The sequence below is a fragment of the Anopheles maculipalpis genome, chromosome 2RL (assembly GCF_943734695.1).
Source record: "Anopheles maculipalpis chromosome 2RL, idAnoMacuDA_375_x, whole genome shotgun sequence".
NCBI lineage: Eukaryota > Metazoa > Arthropoda > Insecta > Diptera > Culicidae > Anopheles > Anopheles maculipalpis.
In genome coordinates this window covers 19795902-19818858 of record NC_064871.1, presented here as the reverse complement: position 1 = coordinate 19818858, position 22957 = coordinate 19795902, and the positions used below count along the sequence as shown (strand labels likewise).

At 41.6% G+C, this 22957-nt stretch overlaps 1 protein-coding gene across 1 annotated transcript; it reads right to left on the bottom strand.

Moving 5' to 3' along the window:
• Positions 1-282: 282 nt before the first annotated feature.
• Positions 283-13509, bottom strand: LOC126565155 (uncharacterized). Its single transcript, XM_050222306.1, has 7 exons — positions 12811-13509; positions 7540-8240; positions 4102-4740; positions 3023-3159; positions 753-1021; positions 516-633; positions 283-423 (listed from the first exon to the last, which is right to left on the bottom strand). The coding sequence occupies exons 1-7, from the start codon at positions 13464-13466 to the stop codon at positions 283-285; spliced, it is 2661 nt and encodes an 886-aa protein (XP_050078263.1). The 5' UTR covers positions 13467-13509.
• Positions 13510-22957: the final 9448 nt, after the last annotated feature.

The following is a 22957-nucleotide window of genomic DNA, read 5'->3' as shown; positions in this document are numbered from 1 at the left end:
GAGGCCGCCGGTAAGCTGTCAGCTATTACGTACAGAGAGAGAAAATAAATCAATCCAATGCAATCGAAACCGAAACAATCCTACCATGTGGTATTGTGCTTCCAACCATCGCGGTTGGCGTGCTCGATGAGGCTTTCGTATTGTTTATTTTACAAAGGAAAAAGCACACTATTTTATCGAATATTTGGACGTTTGGTGTGTGTTGCTGCATTGGCAGCATATTTGCCAGTGGCATGCATCTATCTGCCCACTAAATCCTTCCCTTTGGCCGCTTAGTGCGCTTCAAACGGGTGGCAAATTGTGATGTTCGAAGTAATTCGTCACCCGTTGGTTTTCCATATCGTGTATCGGGACCGGTTGTGGGTTGCATTGTAATTGGGCCGATTTTTCACCAGGTACCACCATAAGCTGGCGCAGTTCAACCTACAGTTTGAAGCGTTAAGTAGATAAGCATAGAAAAAGCATATGCTTAGAGACCTGGGGGCAAAAAAAATAAAACTCTCGCCATTACTTACATTCCTTCCAACCTCGACGATAGGATACTGGGGCAGTTCGATCGAACCCTTCGTGAGGACGAACGAATTACTCCACTGGCAGTCGATGTACACCGTTACGAAGCCACCGTTTCGGGCGCTGTTGTTAAACATCGTAAATTACCAATTAGTAAATCATCCATAAACGCCTCCTACTCGGTGGTACTAACTGTCCTCCGTCCGGGCAGGGTGATTTGTAGTCGGATCGATTTGTCTTACCTTAGTGCGAGCGAATGCCAATCACCGTCGCGTAAGGTGAGTTTGCCCGATCGTACCGGTAGCATCTCCGACAGGCCGTACTTTTCCTGCAGTACCCGCATCCCACCGTGACCATCGGTTTCGAAATTTATTGACAAACTTGAGCCGGTCGTTAGCTTCGAGCGGATGGAAAAAATATGACCGCTGCTTGGGTGGGTTGTGAGCGACGGATCCGACCGGTTGTCATCGTCCGCATGCTGCTCGGGATGACCACCATACTCAGTGGCCGGCTGTGGAGGTGGAAGCAGTGTATCAAATATACGGGTTCAATCATTCGGTGTGCAAAGTTTCGTTCGTTCGTGCAAGATAAATGAAGACAAATAAACTAATGGAATGGAAAGTTTGCACGGGACGGTCCGGAATATGGTGGTTGGAAAATTGAACTGAATACTAGTTATATAGTGTTTCTTTATAAATTTGTAGTACGATGAGGTTGGAGTGTTGCAAAAGAATTTTGAAATTTAGATACATATATAAAGAATGAAGTTTAAATTAGGTTGCAAATCGGTAGCACAAATGGATCGATTACGCAAATTCTATCTCCTATTAAAATAAAAAAATTGCTTGTCCAATGAAAACTCATAACTGTGTGAGCTAAACATGTGCTTTCCGAGAAAAATAATTAATACGTTTCCGCTGGGGAACATAAGTTTTCCTATCATTTTATGTTTATAGATGCCGGCCGAATCCACCAAACGCTCAGCACACTTGACCAAAAAAAAAAAGGTCCTTGTGCGGCTCGGCAATCCCTTCTATTAAACATCAAAAGTTATGCCAAATGCTGGTGCAATCGGCCATGGTAAACATCGTCTCTGTGTGTGATGAGTATACTTTCACCGTCACCTTACCATCACCCTGTCCACTTGGTGGAGAGCAAGACCAGTTAGCGATCAATTTAATGGTGATTTTATCGTGTTGGTCAACGTGAAAACTTTCCACTTCTGTGATTGCCGTATCATCCGGTTATAGGGATTGCTTTTTCATGTACACTTTATCGATTTTTTTTGCCTTACGTACATCTTTCGTAAAGGCGAGTGTTTTATGGAATAGAACAAAACAAAACCAAAAATGCAACAGCTATAATAAAACGGCAGGACAGATTTGCTAGGATAAAAGTCCTTTGCTTAGACGGAGAACTGGTAAGTTGTTTTGTAGCTACCCGGACACATGGCAGGGAATAAATTTCAAACTGTTGGCAGTTGGTAACGGAAGAGTTATGAAAAGTTTTTGCACGAAGTAGCATGTGTTAATTGAAATGTACTGCTACTAATCAAACATTAATATAAACACGTATACATAGCATTAACCTTTGGTCAATATTGGAACAGGTTTTGTTACTTATAGAAGTTTTATTATTGACGGAAGTCTAATCATCTATCTTCATTCTAATGTCTACACATTTTCGAGAGAATAAATTCACGTTTTCTTTGAGTTAATGAACTTGTATGCCACAAAGGACATCGACTGGCTTTCTAGACTTGCTGGACCATGTAGTTGAATAGTCAGATCTCCGGATGAGATTTCGACCACGGTTCTGTCTCGTGTAAAGATCCAAGAAATGAATTGTTCATTGCAATCACATCCAATGATTTTGTACGTTTCAGAGAAATCTTCTACCGATTTAGCCTTTATTTTAATAATTCTAATCATATGTTTACACAAGGCCAGTGACAGCGACCAGGAAACCGACAGGACGATCGGTTTCGTTAAGTTTCCCCACGCTTCAGACAGTGAGTGCCAGGGGCACTCAACAAAGTATTATAAATACCGGCACGAATAATAAATTCACTCTCTTCCGTATTAATCCACCAAACGAAATGGTAATTATTTGCAGCATCCATCCGAAATTCACAATTCTGTTCATCATATTTAAAGTATTTCAAATATTCTAGAAATGCTAATACTTTCATTTTACAACATTGAATCAATTGTTATGTTTTTTTAATACCAATTTAACTACGATTTTTCTTCGACAGTAGGGCATTTTACCGTCATAATTAATTGTAAAGAAAGCATGAAAATTAAATAACTGCAATTTTAAACATGGAATGTTTGTTATTTAATTTAGCCGTATGAGGTCCTCTTTGCGCGGGTTGGTGACGGTGATACTTAGAAAAGTTAAACAGTCGTGTTACCAAAGTTCCCCAACTGGATGCCAAATTCCACTATATGATTTGAACATTTTTAGTGCTTTCTAACATTATAATACAGAACAAAAAGTCTACACAAACCTTTAGCCGTAAGCTCATCATGAGTGTAAAATTTTGATCTAGCTGATTGATCTGATAGTTGATCTGATCGTCGATGCTGCTGTCCCAGGTTCTCCAGTAGTTGTTCGGTGTTAGTGCAGCCATCAAATTAATTGTTCCTATGTGTTTAGAACGATATCGAAAAAATAATTAGCCACAATTAAAATTTCAATTCATTTTGTACTTGTCTACGACTCAGTCAGTCAAACTTCTCAACAAGCTCTACTTGCAGCAGTGAGAAGAATTGTTTAACTATTCATACAATGCAAAACCATTGCCAACTGGGCTGATTTTCACCTTCCAGACGGTGGTGATACTTGAAACCACTTAGCAGGAGTATTTTTCGTTCCCTAGTACTGCCTCGTTGGCGCCAAACCGTATCCCATTTATAGCTACGTTTAATGGTGAAAGCGTAATCCCGCACACAGTTGTGGCGGACTCTTCCAAACCGTCATCTGCAGATCCATAATGTTTTTTTTCCGGACCGGTACCCAGGGTCGCCCGGCAAAGACCGACCGACAAAGCTTACGTCTGTCGTAAAGCTCACCCAAACAACACACAACTGGGAAGGACGACACAAACACACATTCGCTTGGAGTAGCTGTTCAGGAATAAAAAAAAAAAAAAAAAAAAAACGTAGCGGGACAAAAATATTGCTCAAAGAAATAAATGGCACATTTCAGTTGAGTGTGTGATGGGGGATGTTTTGGCTTGAGGTTTATGCTGTTTTTTTTTCGCACAAAGATTTCCTATGCACAAAAGGTGATAAATCAAAGAGTAAGACAAACAAAGGCCACAACAACACCATCGAAAGGTGAGGCGGCGAAAAACAAACCTCAAACGAAACGAGCGAACAGTTTTATGGTTGCGCATCAAATTTATGCCACCATGCGTCCGGTTCGTGGTGCAGTAAAAGAAGTAGGAACGAATTCCTGCAGCTGTGGTTTTTATTAGAGTTTTTTTTGTGTTTTTTTTTCTTTCTTTTGCCCTATCCTTTTCACCTGTTTGAGTGAAACGGGATTGAAAACAAACAATGCGCTTCTGCATGTAATTCGTCTTACCGGTGCAGTCGAACATGTTGCAGTTTCGCTGCTCGATATTATGTCCCTCGCAGACACGCCACGTGCTTTCATCGGCAGTCTCATCCGTTTGTCGATTATGATGCGTTGTCTCGGCGGCTGGTTCCATAAACCAGCGTTCCTGGAGTGGAACGGATCCGTCTTGCATCGTGGGTGTCCGCTGGGAAGCAGCTTCTGACGAAATGGGTTCACTCGCCGACGGTTTCAATACACTCTTTTCATTAACCTTTTCCAGGAACTTCATTTTCCGTCTCCATCCACCGGCTGCCGTTTGTTTTGATTTGAGTTTTCTTTTCCCTTTTCTTTCAACATTATCATCATCGTCATCGCCGAACGGTGGTGCAATGGAGACGCCTGGTAGCGCATCCCACGTAACTGGCTGCGTACGTTCGAAGGTGGTTGCGGCGATGGTGGAGATTTCAATTTCACTGTTTAAAATATTGCGCCCTTGTCGTGCTGCTGCCGGTGGTATTACCGGCACTGAAATGGGGTTGGTTTTAGAACGTGCACGCGGTGCTACACGATCCGAGGGCACCGACTGTAAACAATGTCGAAACCGTTGTTGTACGCCGCCTCCACACGTCACACTGCAGCCAGTGTAGTCACCCCATTCGCTCCAGCCTAAAACGAGTGTGCATGGGATGAAAACAAACGCTCTTACATTCACTTTAAAAAAGGAAAATCATCAGACGAGAGTACAAATAGGAGTGGGGTTGTATTTGAGCGGCTGCACGGGGAAAAAAAGCCGAAAAACAAGTTACAAAAGCGCTTCGCAAACAAACGTGTAACGACAAAAAGGTGCTCCAAAGCAATGGCAACGAAAGTTGGAGCCAACCGAAGTAAATTAGAAAGAATTTGCTACCATTTTTGCGTTTGCATCTTTTTCTTTGTGCCTCCGTTCAACAATGGGGGAAAACAAAGAGTCTTCTCATTGAAAATGCAACTCCAAATGAAAAAAAAGCTTTAAACGCGTGATGAATGTTAAGTAAGCGAAGGGCAGACTGTTCCATGCCGGTGATTGTTTAGTTTTCTGATTTAGCATCACCACAACTGTCTTTGGATGAAGTGCTTCACGACACTCGCAAAGACGGACAAATGAATGTTTGAGGCATGAAGTCAAACGAAAGACATTTCTTGTGGAATTTTCTGTTAAAGTATCATTCGTTCAGTCCTTGTCGTTTCTTATATGGAAAAGTATTTGCTCATTTTTTATTACTTCATAAGCCGTGAAAGTGTGTAACGTAACATTCAGAAATTATATTTAATAACTTTGAATTATAGTTTACTAACAAGTCCACAATTCAAAGCGCATAGCCAGACTATAAAAACTAAAGCTTTGAATATATTATGAGTGGTTCGGGGTATGTGCTCTGCGAACAATTTAAAAGAGGTACAAAGAGTAAAGAAAAAAAATATAAAAATGATAGATAATAGCCCAAGAATATTCCCTAATATTGAACTTCAAAACATTGCAGAAGATCCTGTTATCGTAGACATAATTAAGCAAGGCTTGCAAGGGTGCCTCCAGGCATTCCAAAATTTGATGAAATAAGTTATTCTCTCTCTCTCTCTCTCTCTCTCTCTCTCTCTCTCTCTCTTCCTTTTTCACATTCTATTCATTTCTCTATCCCTTAAAATAGTCTTCCTTTATAATCTAATAACAAACAACTTAATAATGAATTAGTAATTAACAAGTTAGATAGTAGTTTACTTAAATTTGCCTACATAAATGAGACCATATGTGGTGCTTACGCAAAGCACAATTTATAATATGGATCATGGTAGACCAATAGAGCAAGAAAGTGATTGTAGGTAAGGAGTATCATAGTAAAATGACATTTTTGTAATAGGTTGTTAGGCATTTTCTGTATAGGATTGAATAGCATAGGTACTACTTAATGATAAGGATAAGTAGCATAAGAAATAATTTAGGATACATAGAAAATAAATAAATTAATCTAGAATTAGACTGAACAATTTCTGTATAAATAGTGGTAGGATTTTAGATAAAATAGATTTAGTTTGACATTATAAAGGGAAACTCTAACAAAAACTCGTGGTAACACAGTTTTCTATAAAATTTAATAAAAGTGAAAACCACACTTATTATTTACTAAAATTTTTAGTACTTTTTAGTATTTTTACTTTACATTTTTAAATAAAATTTAGTTTGTTTCCTAATTTAAAGGACATTCATCAACCATATGGTTGATAAACCGTGTGTTTAATATCCTTGAAATGGTTCATAACATTTTGATAAATTTAAAATTAAATTTTATTCTATGAAATCTTCTGAGTTTGATAGGCTTTAAAAAAAGTCTTTTAACCGGTTTTGAGGGAAGTTTCATAAGCTACTCAGAATAAGCAGCCTTCGATAGAGCGTTCATCTTTACCTAGTTCATCTCCTCTACTTGATTCTCTTGATCGAATGTACCGAACGCAGTTCCCAATAACATATTATACAATATTTGCATCAAATGTGTTTTTGTTCAGTATTTTCATGGGGATTTGGTGCGAGAGGCAAATTAAATGTCAACGCATAGCACATTAGCGGAGTGGAAATTCTCGTTCTTTGCTGCTGAACGTCTGTGTGTACCAACATGTTGACCACGACACGATGCCACAGACGATATGTTGTCCCTGTTGCTCAGGATTGTTTAGACACTGAAAAAGGCAGATCTTCGGTTTTCTATTCATCAATTTTCGGTCTTTTAACCATATAGACAGACAGACCCACTTTCAGGAAAAATGTTAAAATTGAGCTTCAAAGCTCTCATTCAATTACATTTTTCAGCAAGCAATTAATGTTTAGTGTGCAAATCGATTGATAAGCATGCTTTAATATTCAAAGATGTATACTGTTTAATCTTAGTTTTCTGAACGGAAACAAAACTTTCCGCCTTTAAGCTCATCGTTCGTTCTTTGTTCCAAGCCACACCGATAGAATTACGAGCCGTGGAGCACGAGGCAGCATTTACTCGACTTAACAATTTTACGAGTAATTTCACCTTTCGCACACACATATGATCCAAAGCCGTTGGTTCTTCGTCTATTTAGCAATCGGAGCTTAAAATCATTATGTGCTCAAGAACAAGGGAGCTGTCCCACGTGCCACCAGTCAGCCAAAGCGCAAGGGGCCAGAACGTCCATGAACGGTTTTCGATTATCAACGTTCATGCGTCATTTACACCCTATTTCACATGGTGCTTTCGAATCGTACGCCATAAGTACCATATTCAACGCTCGCCACTTCCACGAGTGGTACTCCTTTACATTCTTGCACAATGGGACACTTCCCGGCAATGGAATCTCCCCTCCCCGCGAAAACCCTTCAAAAGCTTGCATGCACGTGTGTGTGTGTGTGTGGGAATGGTTTAGGCTGGGTTTAATTGAAGTAAAAAGGGATAATTTTGCTCTCACCAAGCGCTTGCCACAGGGCATCCTCGAGCTGCTCGTCCCACCGCAACAGTCCCACGTACGGATCGACTCGCAGCAGTCTGTCAGGAGTAGCGTCACCGGTCCCACCGCTACCCACGGACAGGCGTCCGAATACGATCACCGTAACAGGCAGTATCTTGCTCAGCGTGCGGCTAATCTGACCATCGCTTTCAAGATCCTTTTCCAGCGTGTTAGGCACGGTCTGTTCTTCCGCTGTGTCGGCTTCTTGTTGCGTGCTCTTGTTGCTTCTGGCGCTGTGCTGTGAATTGACACGTTCCCTGTCGGGTAGGGATTTTCGATTGTGGTTATCGTTGGTGGAAGCCGTCGGAGTACTGCGGTCAGTGTGAAGGTTGCGAACAGTCGAATCGATTGAATCATCCCCTGTGAAGGGTGTTGTTTTCGTTGGCTGAATGTCTTGCTCGTAGGATGAGTCATCGAGGTTGACTTCCGTAACAGCTGACTGTGTACTTTCAACCAAATGTTGACAGAGTTGCCCTTGCATACAGCTTGGTTTGGTAGACTTTTCGTTCGTGCTGGATGGTGCACCGCTGTCAGAAGACGCATCAGATGGCTTTTCGTCAGTGTGGGCAGTGTCATCGGTCGGTGCGGTCGGTATTGAACTTTCGAAACCCGGCCGATCTCGCACCGGCACATCATGATGCGTATACTGTACGCTACCATTGCTGTGGAGAGGGAGAGGGAGAGAGAGAGAGAGAGAGAGAGAGAGGGAAAAAATGGCAAAATAAATAGTTTGAGTTGCGGAAGAAATTTCATTAAGACGCCGCTTGGTACTGGCGAAATTCTTGCCACAGACACAAGATGATTTTCGACTAGGGAGTAACAGCGTGAACAGCAGATCGGTGCGGGTCGTACCGGTTCGATTAACTCGTTCGAGAGAGCAAGCTACTATTTGAACAATTTCCTTAATCTCATAATCTTTTGCTCCTTCGTTGCTGGAGGATTATCTCCGACCGTTGCGTGTCTTATAGATATCGCTTTGTACCACCGCATGAGCTGCATTAGGACGGATTATAATTTACGTTCCTTACTGGATTGTTTACGCCAGCTTAAGCTAGTGTAGTGGATTGTGGATTTTCTTTTTTCGAACCATTTCATTCATACAAGTGGAAAATAGTTCTTTAAAAAGAAAAGTTTGTAAAACATAAATAGTTAATAAAAGCACGAATGAAGCCTCTCAAACAAGCTTTTTTAAAATTTGTCTAATTTCCTCATCCACAAAATTTCCACACACCAGATGGACATTGTTTCATTTTAACCGAGCGTGTATACAAAAGCCGTTTTAAAATTTGCATCAATTTTTCCCTATTCACCCCGTGAGCCACAAACGCCAGTTCCACTAAACGAATCCACAAAGTTGCCGCACGAGTGGGTTGATTGGTGCAATCGTTTTCTGCTCGATGCAGCGCTCGACCCAACACATCGATCGTATGCATTTCGCAAACGATTCAATACTCAGTTCTGCCGACGGTGCACTTTTGTGCCATGACGGCTTCGGTTTCATTTTAATCTCTTTCGCATCCTTTTCCGGTGCGCGGTGCTTCACACTGTATACTGATTTTTGTGGTCCATTTCCATTTGCCGTATAGCATGGTTAGTATGGTTTGCTAAGCGAATCAATTGACTTGTGGTGAGGTTTGTTCGATTGGTTGTGTGCTTCTGGGAGTGGAGTGTAGTGGTGATCTATTAAGGATTGTATCTAGGCTATTTAATTTTTTAAATACCATTTCTACAGCCTTTGTTGGTGTTGTTTGTGTTTCATTTTAATTCATTAACATTTTCCATTGTCGATGGATGTCTTAGTTTAGCTCTTTAATCGGCTAATGAATGTTCTGTTTTCTGTCATAATGAAAATTATCAACTCCTTGATGGAGACGCCCAGTACGGCATAACATCTTTCACGCTTTCGTGCTAAAAATTTCTCGTCTGCTCACCATGATAGAGCAATCATCTTAAAAGACACATGTACTTCCGATTGCAATCTTGTCCGTAATTTTACAGCAATTTACAATGTCACAGCATAATTAGAACGCTCACATTTTTTACTTTTCATCGCATGTTCATTTAGTTTACAAGAAAAAAAAAGAAAAGGGAAAACCCCTCCCAGATGAAACCCGTAGCGTCACTATGAACCGAAAGAGGGCAACACATTTGACGTTAGACACGTGGCACCGGATGGTTGTTAACCGTTGGAAAATTCAATTATCGTCCCATTCTTTCACGCTGGGCCGTGTGCCGTGTTCTGGTCCGCTTGTAAAGGGGCACTACTGTGCAGACGCGGTTCCAGCTCGCTGCGTACGGAACCGTTTCGTAAGGACGGTGGCTTGGTTTGTCGGTGAAACCTGCCAGGATGAGCAAACGCAATTGAAACTCATCGGACCGGAACCAACTTATCCTGGCTTTGCAGGAGTGGTATCCAAGTATGGGGTAGCTCTAAACTATGCACCACATCGCCAGACGGTCAGGCAAACGCAGACGCAAACTTCGGAACACAATGGTGGAACAACTGGTAATGTTTGTATGCTTCCGCATCTAAGTGTGGGCTGATAGTAGTAAATGAATAGAGATGAAATTGAAGAAGGGCTGGAGAAATCGAGTGGGAAAGAGTTTAAATAGGGAAGGAGACGCAGCAAAGCATTCGATTCCATGGTACGTTTGGTTTGAAATTTATCTAGCCGAAAATCTAGTTAAATGTTTCGGGAATTAATTGAATATCAATTGTGTCGGTGATTTATTGTTCTAGTGCACCTAACTGTTAGGCTGGTGCATTGGTTTGTCGGTCAGGTGAATAATCGGTGACCAATATGGTATTTAGGAGCAGGTTTTGCAATGAGTTTTTGTATCAAATTGTATGTACACGTGAGAATAATGTTATGTTTCCTGAGGCAGGAAAAATAATGCTGATGCGAGGTAATAGTTTATGTTTCATTTATGCTTATGTTTTGAATGCATCGTTGATCTAGAGCTTAGACCAGTAGTTGAAGATGTTAGTTTGATAAGAGTAATTCCTTTGCCGATTCGCCTTTCCAAAGAAACTTTCACATTAACACAACAAGCTTACATCAAATAGTGTGATTCCGTTTCTTTGAACACGTTCATCTCATTCATGGATATTTTTCACCAGTATGAGCATAGGAAAATCAATCCACGAGTGTGTTTTTCTTTTGAAAAGCCAACACAAATAAGCAACACAGTCGGCACTGGGCACAATCACAATCGAAGTTGGAAATCGTAGTTGGCATTTGTTTACGTTCAAACATGAATGTATATTTCTGGTACAAAAGGAAGACGGCAATGCCTGCTTATACCTCAAATGAATACATTACCAATCACTTCAGTTGGTTGAAAATGTTCCTGGAAAATGGAGGAAAAAAGTTTCTGAATATTGAAAGAAAATCAAAGTAGGTTTCCGGTTCAACATTTGATTGTTTTTTTGTTTATGTTATGCCATGCCAACAGGAAAGGTGCTGGTTTTGTTTTCTCAGCTTATTTAATTTTAATTTCATGTTTGCTTTACATCATCACCGGTGCAAGAAAAAGCTATAATCCATTTTGCATCTAGTGAAAATTCAATCCACAAAATCCTTTCGCTAATTTTCATTCGGCGTCGGGAAATGAAAGCGGACATAAAATCATTGTAACCATTTGTAATGGTGCTAGTGTGATTTTACACTGTGAGGAAAGCGTGGAAAGGGAAAATGGAAAATTCATGATGGCAAATTTCTTACCATTACAAAACAAACCACCGTGCTCCGTACGGTTGCGGCCCGGTTGGAATGAAATGCATCGAGAACAAAGCGGAGTCATGATAGATATTTTTCCTGTAAGAATTTTTTTTCTTACCCGCCACCCGCGTGTCGTCTGCATTGCCACTGGGAAGGTGCTTCTGTGTTGCATCCATTTTCCAGCACCCTTGGTCTGTGTTTGTGTGGAGAAAGCATCGCAGAAGCAAAGCGTGAAATTGCTTTCGATGAAATTATTTCTCGTGCAGATCTGTTACCGGTACCGGAGGGCCAGTTACACAGACAAAAGGTAAGAGAACGGAAAAAGGGATACATTTTCTTCTCCGTGAAATGCAAGACAAACGGTGCGGTGTCCGAAGCCAGCCATAAACGACATAACAAAGGTGTAAGGGGTGCAATTGCGAAACGATTTGGTCGCGGGTGGTTGGTGTGGGTCCGGGGAAAAAGGCTCCGTCATGCTTATGGTAATGAAATTGCATCACCACCTCTCCCGTTATGTGTTCTTATAAATGCGAAGTTTGGCTTTCGGCTCATTTGACTTTTTGTCACTGCAAATCGGATTGGTGTTTATAGCAATAGCGTAAGGACACCAGTTCCACCTTGGTATGTTATTAGGAAATAGTACTTTTATTTATATTTATATTAATAACAACCATATCTGAGTGGTAAAGGCGCTAATAGTGTCGGTCTTCACAAGGCACGACCGACGATTAAATTCCAAGTGGTACCACTTATTTTAGTAAACCATCAGATGACCAGCGTGGTTTAGAAGGTTGGTAATCCAAGAAGAAGGAACTCATAAGCGACGCAACAGCTACATTAACACTCCACAGGAAGTAGACACATTGCAATTTGGATAACGAAATTTAGCAAATTAGCAAATTATAAATTTAGCCTGATCAAGTAGTTTAGTCAGTTTTTGAACGCTATTTTTTAGCAACAGTTTTGAGAATAGTTTTTGCGTTTAGTTCAGATACTTAAATGTGTGAATTAAATTCATGTTAATTTATATAAACCGTTCCTTGAACTCATTATTTTAGATTGAATCACGTATTGATCTATCAAGGTCAAACATTATTTAATGATGATTGTTATATACCAACGATATTATGCTGGTAGCAACTCAACAAAAACACAATCAAACTATTTCTCGTTTCAGGTGACATCATTAGCAATAACACTATAAAAGAAGGAAAAAATTTCTCGCTCCAATCAACGACGGTTTGGCCAATCAAGCGAAACTAGTTCCATTACAAACGATTCCGATTGGTAGCAGCAGAAATGGCTTTACCGTTCCCTTTGATTTCGTTCCATATTTTCTCTGATTCGTTACATTCACTTAATCCGGTTAGCAGGTTGGAGGGAAAACTGCATCCCACGATGAAACACAGAAACTGTTTCCTTTTTTCCTACTGTTCCATTTTCACCCGTTCCACTTATGCCCAGCGCCCCCGCTAGACCCTGCTAACTTGAACTGTCTCTTACATCTTACCTCCAAAGGATGAAATAATGCTTCCAGCTGTTCAGTTGCAACTGTTTGAAAAGTTCATTTCCTTTGTAGACGGTGCCGGGCTCGAGTCGTACGATAAAATCTGCACCACCATCGTCGTGATTCGCGGCCGGCTGTGGTTTCCAGCGCGGCTGGTGATGGTGCTGCTGCTGACGATGTGCTGACGGTGTACCCGCAGCCATCCACGAGAAGTTGAGTGCCGCCTCCCGCAGGTCGTTGCCGTGACCAGCGAATGCTTTGAATATCACATCACTTTGCGTCACAAGTTCGGACAGCTTCAACCGGCGACTGTCTGCGTCGGGCGCTGTGTACGGGCGGTTTGTGGTGGATTCGGTTTCTGCCTCCTTGAAGGGACTGCCTAATGTTCGCACGTGCGATAGGACAGCGTAGTCCTGCAAGTGCAACTCACGTCTGCCCGCGCTGCAGACGATCGGACGGGTAAGGCAAATCACTAATAGGATCGCCGTAAGCAACAAACTACGGTTGCAATTTGGCCACAAACCGTCTGCGGCACAGTTGGACGTCTTCCGTTTCGTCCGTCGTCCGCTGAAACTCCACTGCCGGTTTGAGCCACTTTCCACGATTAACATCATAATGCTTCGGAAGCGAAAGGACGCAGCGTACGATCGCCAAACCATTTGCACCTTATTTCTTTCACTTTCCACTTAGTCACACCATCGTCGCGTCACTTGTACCGTACAACGGGGCAATGCCACGATTCGTTCGTTACCTCACAGCATACTGTACTTCACGCGAATGTGCTGGACCATCAAAGGAAAAAAGAAAAACGGGGGAAAAAATTCAAAAAAAAAATGCAATAAATTTCACTTATCCGTGTACACCTTTCTGTCAGTCTGCCAACGTTCTCTGTCTGTCGGTTCCATTCTGCCATCGTTAACTTCATAACCGGAATCAGACGCCTTGCGAAGCTGCTGCGTGTTTCGCTTTTACATCTGGCACACTGAAGACACGGCTAAACTTAAGTTCTTTTTTGCTTCACTTCTCTCACCAGCTCTCTGTTGTTGTTACTTTTTTGAACGATTGCTTCAAGCTTTTACGATGTCACTCCGACCATTCCGCCCATCAAAAAACACCCGCCCCGTCACACAGAACTCTACATAACGGCGGGAGCATTTGGTACCGAAAGTGTTCCGCATTTGCAGCACAGCATCTCTTCATCCCTTTACTGTGTGTGTGTGTGTGTTCGTGTCCTAGCGTCTGTCTTGCACAAGAACGAGTTTATCCTTTCTTCTCCAGAAGGCCACACGCGGTGTACCAGGTTGTAGCAGCAATTTATGGCGATATGACGGTGATGAAAATCTTTTCCAAAGAAAACGGTATTTTGGTAAATTTTTAGCGAAGGGTTTTGGGGGGTTTTTTTTAAAGACCGCTTTTACCAACAGTATCAAGCGAAAGGTACAACCATTTGAATAAATATGTCCTTTTACTGGAAGGAGCAAATGTTGGAGCCTCGGTGGCGGTGTTTTATTTAAACGCAAGACAAGAATCGGTTTCGTGATGATTGTGGTTCTTAGTGTTTAATAAGATTCTCGGAGAAAATGTCCCCTATTTCGGGATAAAAATAGTTTAAAAATAGGAGTCTTGTGGGATGTTATACTTGAGATTTTCGTATGATATATTGCACAATTCTTTCGAAACAAAGAAACAGTTGACAAGGTACCAACATTATTCTTCATCAGTGTAAGGCTCACAAGAAGATAAATTTTACACCGAGACAGCCTAGGAGATTAGAATTTATGGCCTACAAAGGGTTTTTATCTGGAAAACTAGGTTCATTTGAGGTTATTACTACGTCTTCAGCTTGTTCACGTGTACCCTTACACACTTGATATTTGTGCAGCATGTAACGCTAATGCAATAAAAAAAAACACCCATAACTCATTTTACGAGCGTCACTAGCCGATAACAATCGCCTCAAATCACGTGGGTCCAGTTAGTGGTAGTGCTCGGTAAATAATGACTCTGATAAACGATACGCGATGAAAGCCCCTTATCGAAAGATTTTCTGTATGAATATTTTATGCACTCAATGCGACCCCATTTATCCGCTCCCAGTAGCCAATCGCATACCGAAGCGTGTGGTACCATTGGACCATTCTGCACCACAGACAACTGAAGGGACGGTAGGGGCCGAAAAAAGTGGGAACACTAAACAGGAGTATCAACAGCGTTTGCAGTTCGAGGCCCATCGAGACAGAAGATGATGCCGTATGCGGAAGGCTATTTAGCTACCATCCACGCTTACTGCCGCTTTGGAGCCATGTTTTGGGCATAAATATTGCATAGCGCCGTACCAAGAAGTTGGCTTCGGATGTGTTCCCGTCCGTGCCGCCCGTGTTTGTTGGCGGTAGTAAGAATATTGAAATGCGGCAAAAATTCCAAAACGATGCAAGAACATGCTCTGGCTGGCGGCACAGGATACGCAATCCGCCGCTGTTTGGCGTTACCTTCAGATGGAGAGTAAAGTGCTGGTATGTAGGGAACGTTTTTTTTTTCTTTCCCTCTTTTGCTTTTGATGCGGCAGCCAACTAAACGACTGAAATAAACTACAGGAAAAGGGCAGGACGGTTGTGGTACAGTCTCCGGGCAACAGGATATATATGTAGTGACGCATCCTTTCGTAACGGAGCGACGCATATGGGCTGCTGTGTGCACGATGTTAACGCCGGGTGACACATGCGGGTCATAAATTATCTCTTATGATAGGTCGGGTGCTTTAAGATCGAAGTACATCGATATGCTCTCCCTAAGGCATAAGAGGGAAGGATAAAATGGATAACAAAGATGGAAAATATTGCCGAAAAAGGCGAGAATAAGCAGAGATTAAAAGAAATGAAGGAAAATCAGAAAACTTTAAAATATTGTCCTGTTGTTCATTAAAAAAAAACATTCTATCTAAACTCAAAAATGTTTGGAATGGACATAGGGATCAACAAAGTCCGGCAGTCTTTACGAAAAGAAGGATAATATTGTTCTCAACGTTCTATACTAGATGCTGCACTAGTTGAATGATTGCCAAAGCTATGAGCTTTTGAATGATTTTTTCCTAATATGTTTTAATTTATCCATTTATCCAATATCCAATATAAGAGGCAATAGTGGCACCAGTCTTCCCAAGGAAGGACCTGAGTTCAAATATCATCCCGACCACTTCCAACTGACTATCCAGCTACGTGATATATCAGTAAGTTTAGTAAGCCAATCGACGCCGGCTTCAGCTAAGAAGGTCGTTAAGCCTTCAAAAAGAAGAAGATATTATCCATTTTCAAATGGGCTAAAGAGTAATAAAGGCCCTTAAGTTGTTTGGGTTTCATCTCATGCGTGTGTGAAAAATCACGGTAGATTATGATCATTATGCGTAGGACATAAAAATATTATTTAAATAAATCATTATTGAAATGAGGAAAGTTATTTGAAATTATTGTTAAGTGTCGCAAAAGCTAGCTTATGTATAAGACTAATTTATAAAAACATTTCACTAACTTATTTCATCATTTAAACGAGACAGTTCGTAGTGTAATTGAATTAATTCTATAGTGAATCATATTTTTTAATTTAAATGGCTCAATTTACGGAAAAAAAATGATATTTAAACATGATTTGAGTAGAAAGTTGATTGAATTACTAAAGCTTTATTAAAACTAGTTAAAAAAAGATTTTTTTTGGATTTTATAAACCAATAGTTTTAATATTTTCAATATGTCCTACTCAGCCATGTTCACAAACGACTGTGGAGCTTGCATGTGAGTTTGCTGCGTGCAACTTGAGGGCCTATATTACTCTTCAGCCAAAAAATATCTGTCAAGCTGTTCATTTTGGTCCTTAAAATTATCTTTTGAATATTACTTATTTACAAAAATAAAAATTTAGTGAGAACGATAAAAGCAAAAGCACTTTAACGCTTTTTTCCTCCTGCATACTCACTCTCGAGTTTCCTTACCAGAATTCGTGTCGTATGATGAATTAAGCTTATCGCGACATTTCCTGTCAACTATTTTTCTCATTAAAAATTCAACCTAACATCGTTGAAAACAATACAATGTCAATGTTTGGCTGAATGTATCACTTTTCTCTAGCTGCACACTAAAAACTGCAAAGCCGCTTAGAATGCACCCCCCAAGGCCATCATAGGCATTCATCAGCAACACTGTCGGCGTGGTTAATAAATTAATTAGTGGCATCCTTTTGCCAGCAACAGAGGCTCCGCAGACAAGGTCGTTTCACATTTCCAATTTTAAAGGTGAATCAAGCTGCTCTAAACTTGACGAGTGGTTGAGCCAGCTCTGCAAAACATGGCCAAAGATAAATACACGCGCTGCAAGTATTCATGAAGGTACCGCAAATAAGTGGCAAACTGGCTTATGAACGAGCGCGCGCGCGCACACACGTGGAAATTTATCGTCCTGTTAACTTATATTCTAACTTCTTTTTTTTTGTGTGGATGTTTGAGACAACGCGAGCCACACACCGGTACCGGCAGTGAATCATTAAAGCCGACATGAAAAGGAAATTGTGGATAAGCCAAAAGCTGTTGGTCGGATGATACGGGAAGGTGAGCGAGCCGGACAGGAGACAAGGCTCGGCGTCGGTTCTCTTACCAGGTCCATGTGTGCGAAAATTGTCATTATCATTCGCATATATGAATGACGAGCGCTATCGCGGTATGCAGGAACCGTGTACGGGGACTGGGAAATGGGAAAAAATTGGAGAACTACCGTCGACATGACGACGTCGTGGTTTGTGTCCTACGACAGCCTCAAGCATTCGCAAATAGAACGGCCTGGCAACCGGAGAGAACACGACGAATTATAGCCAAGCTGCTGAATAATCATGGCCAAGATTGTCCGTAATAACTGTGGGAAGATTAGTGTTTTACATTCATTGCGCACTTATCACCGGTGGTGCCGTTTTAAAAATGATTATGTTTTATTAGATATGACAGTTATTAGCATAGAAGTGACGTGTTTAGATTTAACTTATACGAGGCAAAGTTATGCTAACGTGTAGTGATATACCCAACAGCAGCGAAAGTTTAAACAAAATTGTTTGTTAATTTTTATTGAAAAGGGAAATTATTCGGAAAGAAATGGCTGTAATTCTTTTTTTTGGAATTATGATTCCATTTCGAATGCAAACCATAAAGCTTTTGAAGCTAACCAAATCGTTTAACTAGTGGTTTTTAAGAGTATTTCCATGAATTTATCGTCTAATAACTTGATTGTCTGGAGAAAGCAGGATAAAGCAAAAACTATCATAAAATAAAATAGAATAAAAAAATCTTTAAAACATAAAAAAGACAACAGGGCAACAGCACCAAAAAAGTGTACCTTTTCTTTCGAAAAAGTTATGCTTCTGTTCCTTCTGTCGCGCTTTTGTGCACTTCTGTGACCTAACAGTCGTATTTGATATATCGGGTTGTTCCCGAAGTTTTGACGTCATGTCCCGACCCGGTTAAACTCTGGTCCGGACATTTGGGCGAGCGACCACTAGCAAAAAAAATCACTTTCAGGAAGAAAGAAAGGACAGATTCTATAGCGAGTTTCGAAATTTAAATACTCCGTTAGTGTTAATTTAAAAGCTCGTCCAGAAAGCCATGGAAATTCTATCCCAACGACCATGCAATGGCTGGTAATGTAACGTATGCTTTTACGTGAAATATTGCTAAGTAGCTTCCTTCACATAAAAGCAAACGCCTAATTTCTTATTCACCCCGAAGCTAAATATTGCGTGAAAAGCGTGTTGAAATAAAATTCACCCGAATGCGCTCAGCAGAATATTTATCATTTCGAACGAGCGCACCATATCAGAAAGGTTTGCCGTAGCTCATGCGTTAACAATTCATTCCATCCTTGGCATGGTTTTGCGGGCACAGGATCCAACACTAAATCTCCACAACAGCCACAGCAAACCGAGCCACGAGGGTAAACAGTACTAATCGTTGATGGCTAGCTGGCTGGCTCCCCCGTGTTGACTAATTCTGGTTCCCACTGTTGATCTTACAATTTTGGGCTCGGGCTGGGTTTCGGACTTGGGTCGGGTGAAAAAGAGATTTGTTTTTCGAGTTGAACGAAAAGTTTCCACAACAACGTGCTTCGTTCCACTCCTCGACCGATGCCGTTAGCATCTGACAACGAGGCAGCCACATTAAGCTAGGATTCAATGATTTTCTAACAATACCCTCGAGAGCAGCACAAAAGCAGGATGGCTAGACTGGGGACGCTAGACTTTGGAACACGGGCGGAAGTTGTAGAACCGGTTCCGATAACTACCAGGAAAAAGGGGTATTTGAATTTAAAGTTTCCTTTCAAACACTTAATGAAGAGCAAATTCAATTTACATTTCGTACACTTCACAACGATCAATTGACGCCGTGTCGATCCATAAAGCTCGTGTTCGACGCCCTTAGTTGGACAGAAGCTCTTATCACCGTCAGCATATCGGTGCGAACGGATGACATGCCCCGGTTAGCGTGCTTTGACTTTGCTTCTGCCCTGTGTCTGTTGGTAAAATATCCTTTTCCACTCGGCAAACGCACAATTGGCGCATTGCCAAGCGTCTGCCACCTCTATGGTCGTACATTCTCAAGAACTGGGAATGCAAGAAGGAGCGAATTGTTCCTGGCGGGTGCCCACTTTCCTTGGTGTCGCCAGCGCGTTGATTCTGCACCCGGAGGCTAAATTTCCATTGCAAATGAGGCAATCCCGTGGTGGCGACACCGCGGTGAACGTTTTTACCTTCAATCATTCCCATGTTGCAAAGTTTCCCGCTTCTTGCAACGCCGGTTAATCCGTTCGGTAAATGGGAGGAAGAATAAATGGGTAGGAAATTGAAAAAAAGGCCCGTAAGACAACGAAACAAAACCCGAAGAAAGAAAAAAAACCTAATTGAACGAAAATGGAATTGTGAAGCCCAACACTGCGAGCGGCTTCCTTGTCTCTCGCACACAGCAACAAGAAAAAAATAGGCTAGCGAGGTTCAAACGGGTGACAAAGAACCCGCAACATCTTCATCATCGTTCGGTGATTGTGTTTGGTTGCTCGATTGATGGCTGCGACCGTGAATGACGCGGGTAGCATAAACAATAATTAAGCCAGCATTTGTTGACTGGCGGCGCGGGTGCTTCGGTGATATAAGGTGCAAAAAGGATCAAACCCCTTTGCAGCTGAAGAAAGGCGGACCACCGTTAGCTGTGGGATTGAATGGAGTCTTTTGTACTATTTTTCTCTGTTTTCCACTCCATGTCTAGGTAATCGTTGTACATGTTCATAGAAAAGGCTTCATTTCCGCCTGACATTGCCTTCGTTAAGCTAACAAGCTGTTGAAGTTTTCTAATATAAATCAGTCTCCAATTGGGGATTTCAACATTTTCTCAGAATTTTTCCGAGCAAAAGGCTGCAAAAAGGCTATGATGGAAGTTGTTCTGTTGGATAGGATACCTCTTTGTGTTTTATTTAGCTCTTTTGGATTTTATAACAGAAATCCAATACAAGTTATAATATCTTTGACTCCAATCAACATGTGCTGTACGATAGTGTCTCTGATATCATTTCGGAGTCACATATTTCCACCATTGGGATTTATTCTCTCTATCACTAATCAAATAATGTGGTTCAGGTCGAACATCAAAGCACTTTGCAAACGCAACGATACCACATAGCAAAACGCTTGTCAAAATGTTTCAAATGTCCTCCTTCACATACTTACGTCAAACAAACACAGACACATTCGCATCCAGGTGTACTTCCCAACCGTTACAGTGGATTGTGGGAAAAGTTAAAGAGAAAAACCATATACGTTCAGAAGGCGCAAGGTTTCCAATTACTCTCAAGGTGTCATACCGAGGGACGTTGGACATTCGCATCCAAATCGATTACTTTGTCCCCGAATTGCCTTTTACCACCAATCGGTAGGAGTCGATGTAGTTTCCGGCATCTTGAGACACATAATTGTCTGCTCTCATACGACAGCATACTGCACATGTGGGAAATTGGACAAATTTGACGATATGACAATAACTGATTGACTGATACACCGCCCATCATCCACCGCCAGAGAGATCTTTCCACGAGCAAACCGTACGGTTCTACTTTGTTCGATTTGCTCGTCACCCGACTAGCGCAATATTCTGCACACTACCAACAAGCAGAAGAGCAAATGACAATATCTCAAAACCAGCTGTACGAACGAGAGTTTGACACCAAACACCAAGCAGACTGTCGAATTGAAATACAATCCTTAAATCCACCTCATGCCAACCAAACTGTGGGAAGCGGTTGGGTTTGATGCCACTAAGCTACGTTTAGCACTGATCCTTCGCACTCCAGCAACACAATCACGAATCAGCTTTTCATAACGGAAGTTTTTCTCCACTTTGAAATTGTTTCTTTATGATAAGTTCGCAACACAACTTTGTTTGTATGTGTTTTTTTTATTATTTTATCCTTACGCACACGACAAGTCCCGTTTTAGTATACACCGAACCGAGCAGAGGGTTACGCGGCTCAGAAACGATTCGCACGGCGCGTTCTAATGTACTGACGTTCGTACAGCTTTGACGATAGCTCTATATACGAAAGCTTTTACCTGTAGGATAATACCAAGCGAGAGAGAGAGAGAGAGAGCGAAGTGAGTAAGCATTCACGTAGTGAGAAACATTCATCTCAGTATGAACAAGCAGGAAAACTCACGAGTTGCTCATTGCTGAGGCCTCACTACTCTCCCGCTTGTGGAATCGTTTATAGCCCGACTCTGGACTTCGGTTGTGAGAATAAACAAAGACACGAACGTACCGAATCACGTGCTTTTTTAGTAGCTCGTTATCAATAGCTTCCTGCTCATCTCATGCGACCCCCAACCCCGGGAATGCTCCATTCGCTTCCCACACCGTCCGGCTGGCACATAAGGCTGAAGCGTTAGTGCTTCCGGTTGCGTAGCGACCACGGTCAAGGGTTTTCACAGGGAAATATCGGTCAGCAAACAACCGTCGATGTTAAATGTTTTGTCTTACTTTAGAAGGGCATTATGCTTTCCCCTCTTTGTGCTCCATTCGCGTCCTTTGAAATGTTGATCCGTTCATCAGCGCGGACACACCTCTTCGCCCCGCCGCTTCCCCACACGACGTCCTTGCATTCGCAATCAGTTACAACGTGGTGGATTTATTAAAAACGCTCCAAATCGTGGTGATACCTAAGGCCATGGTGTAATCATGGACGGTGTAACTCTCTTTTATGTCTATACAGCGTTCAAATGGTTTCAGATCCCATCCAGGTTACCATCGGCAACATGCATCTGCCGAAATGGAATGTATGTAGGCTAGCAGCGCCAGTTGTAGTTGTTGTTATTGCCACGTGTTATCGGGCTATTCGCGACGGACCCCAACAAAGCCGGGAAAGGGCATATGAATACAAATGAACGTACATGCGGCGCACCGAGCGTAGTATCTGGTGTAATGAATAGCTACGTACACTAGAATTTTGTAGCACGAAACGATGTCAAACTGGGCTGTTGCCTCCCCTTTCTTTCGTTCTCTGACTGTCGAAGCTTGCCAGTTAACTGGACGATCGTTATACGGTTTTTGGCACAACGATGTCAATGGAATGATAAAGCTGATTTAAGGATGGTTGGGGGTGTTATGTGCCTTTAAATAGCCGCCAAATGGATAAACTAGGTTAGGATGTGCTCAGTATTTCGTATGTCGAATGTGCTCTAACACCGAATTAGCGTTTGGAAGCTTTTAGGTTATGAACAACCAGGCGTCTCCATTGACCGTGAAGCAAATTGATATCTTCTCTCTGAAATTGATGTTGCAGTAATCAAGTTGGCTTTATTTTTCTCGACAACAAGTTTGATCTTATTTTGATTGATATTTATATTTCACTTGTTCATTTTTCTGAATGTGCGAAGAATTTTCTTATTAAAACAATATTTTTTTTTACATTTCGTTCGATTTCTACCAATCTTACTCTCAGCGCTAGACTGCATTCATTTACTCAAACGCATGCACAAGTGTTTGATACTTTCATTATCTTCCGTTTCAATCCGTTTCTCATTAAAATCGCTTCCCTGAGCAACGCTATTCACCGTACCACAAGCAATTCAATTTATTGAC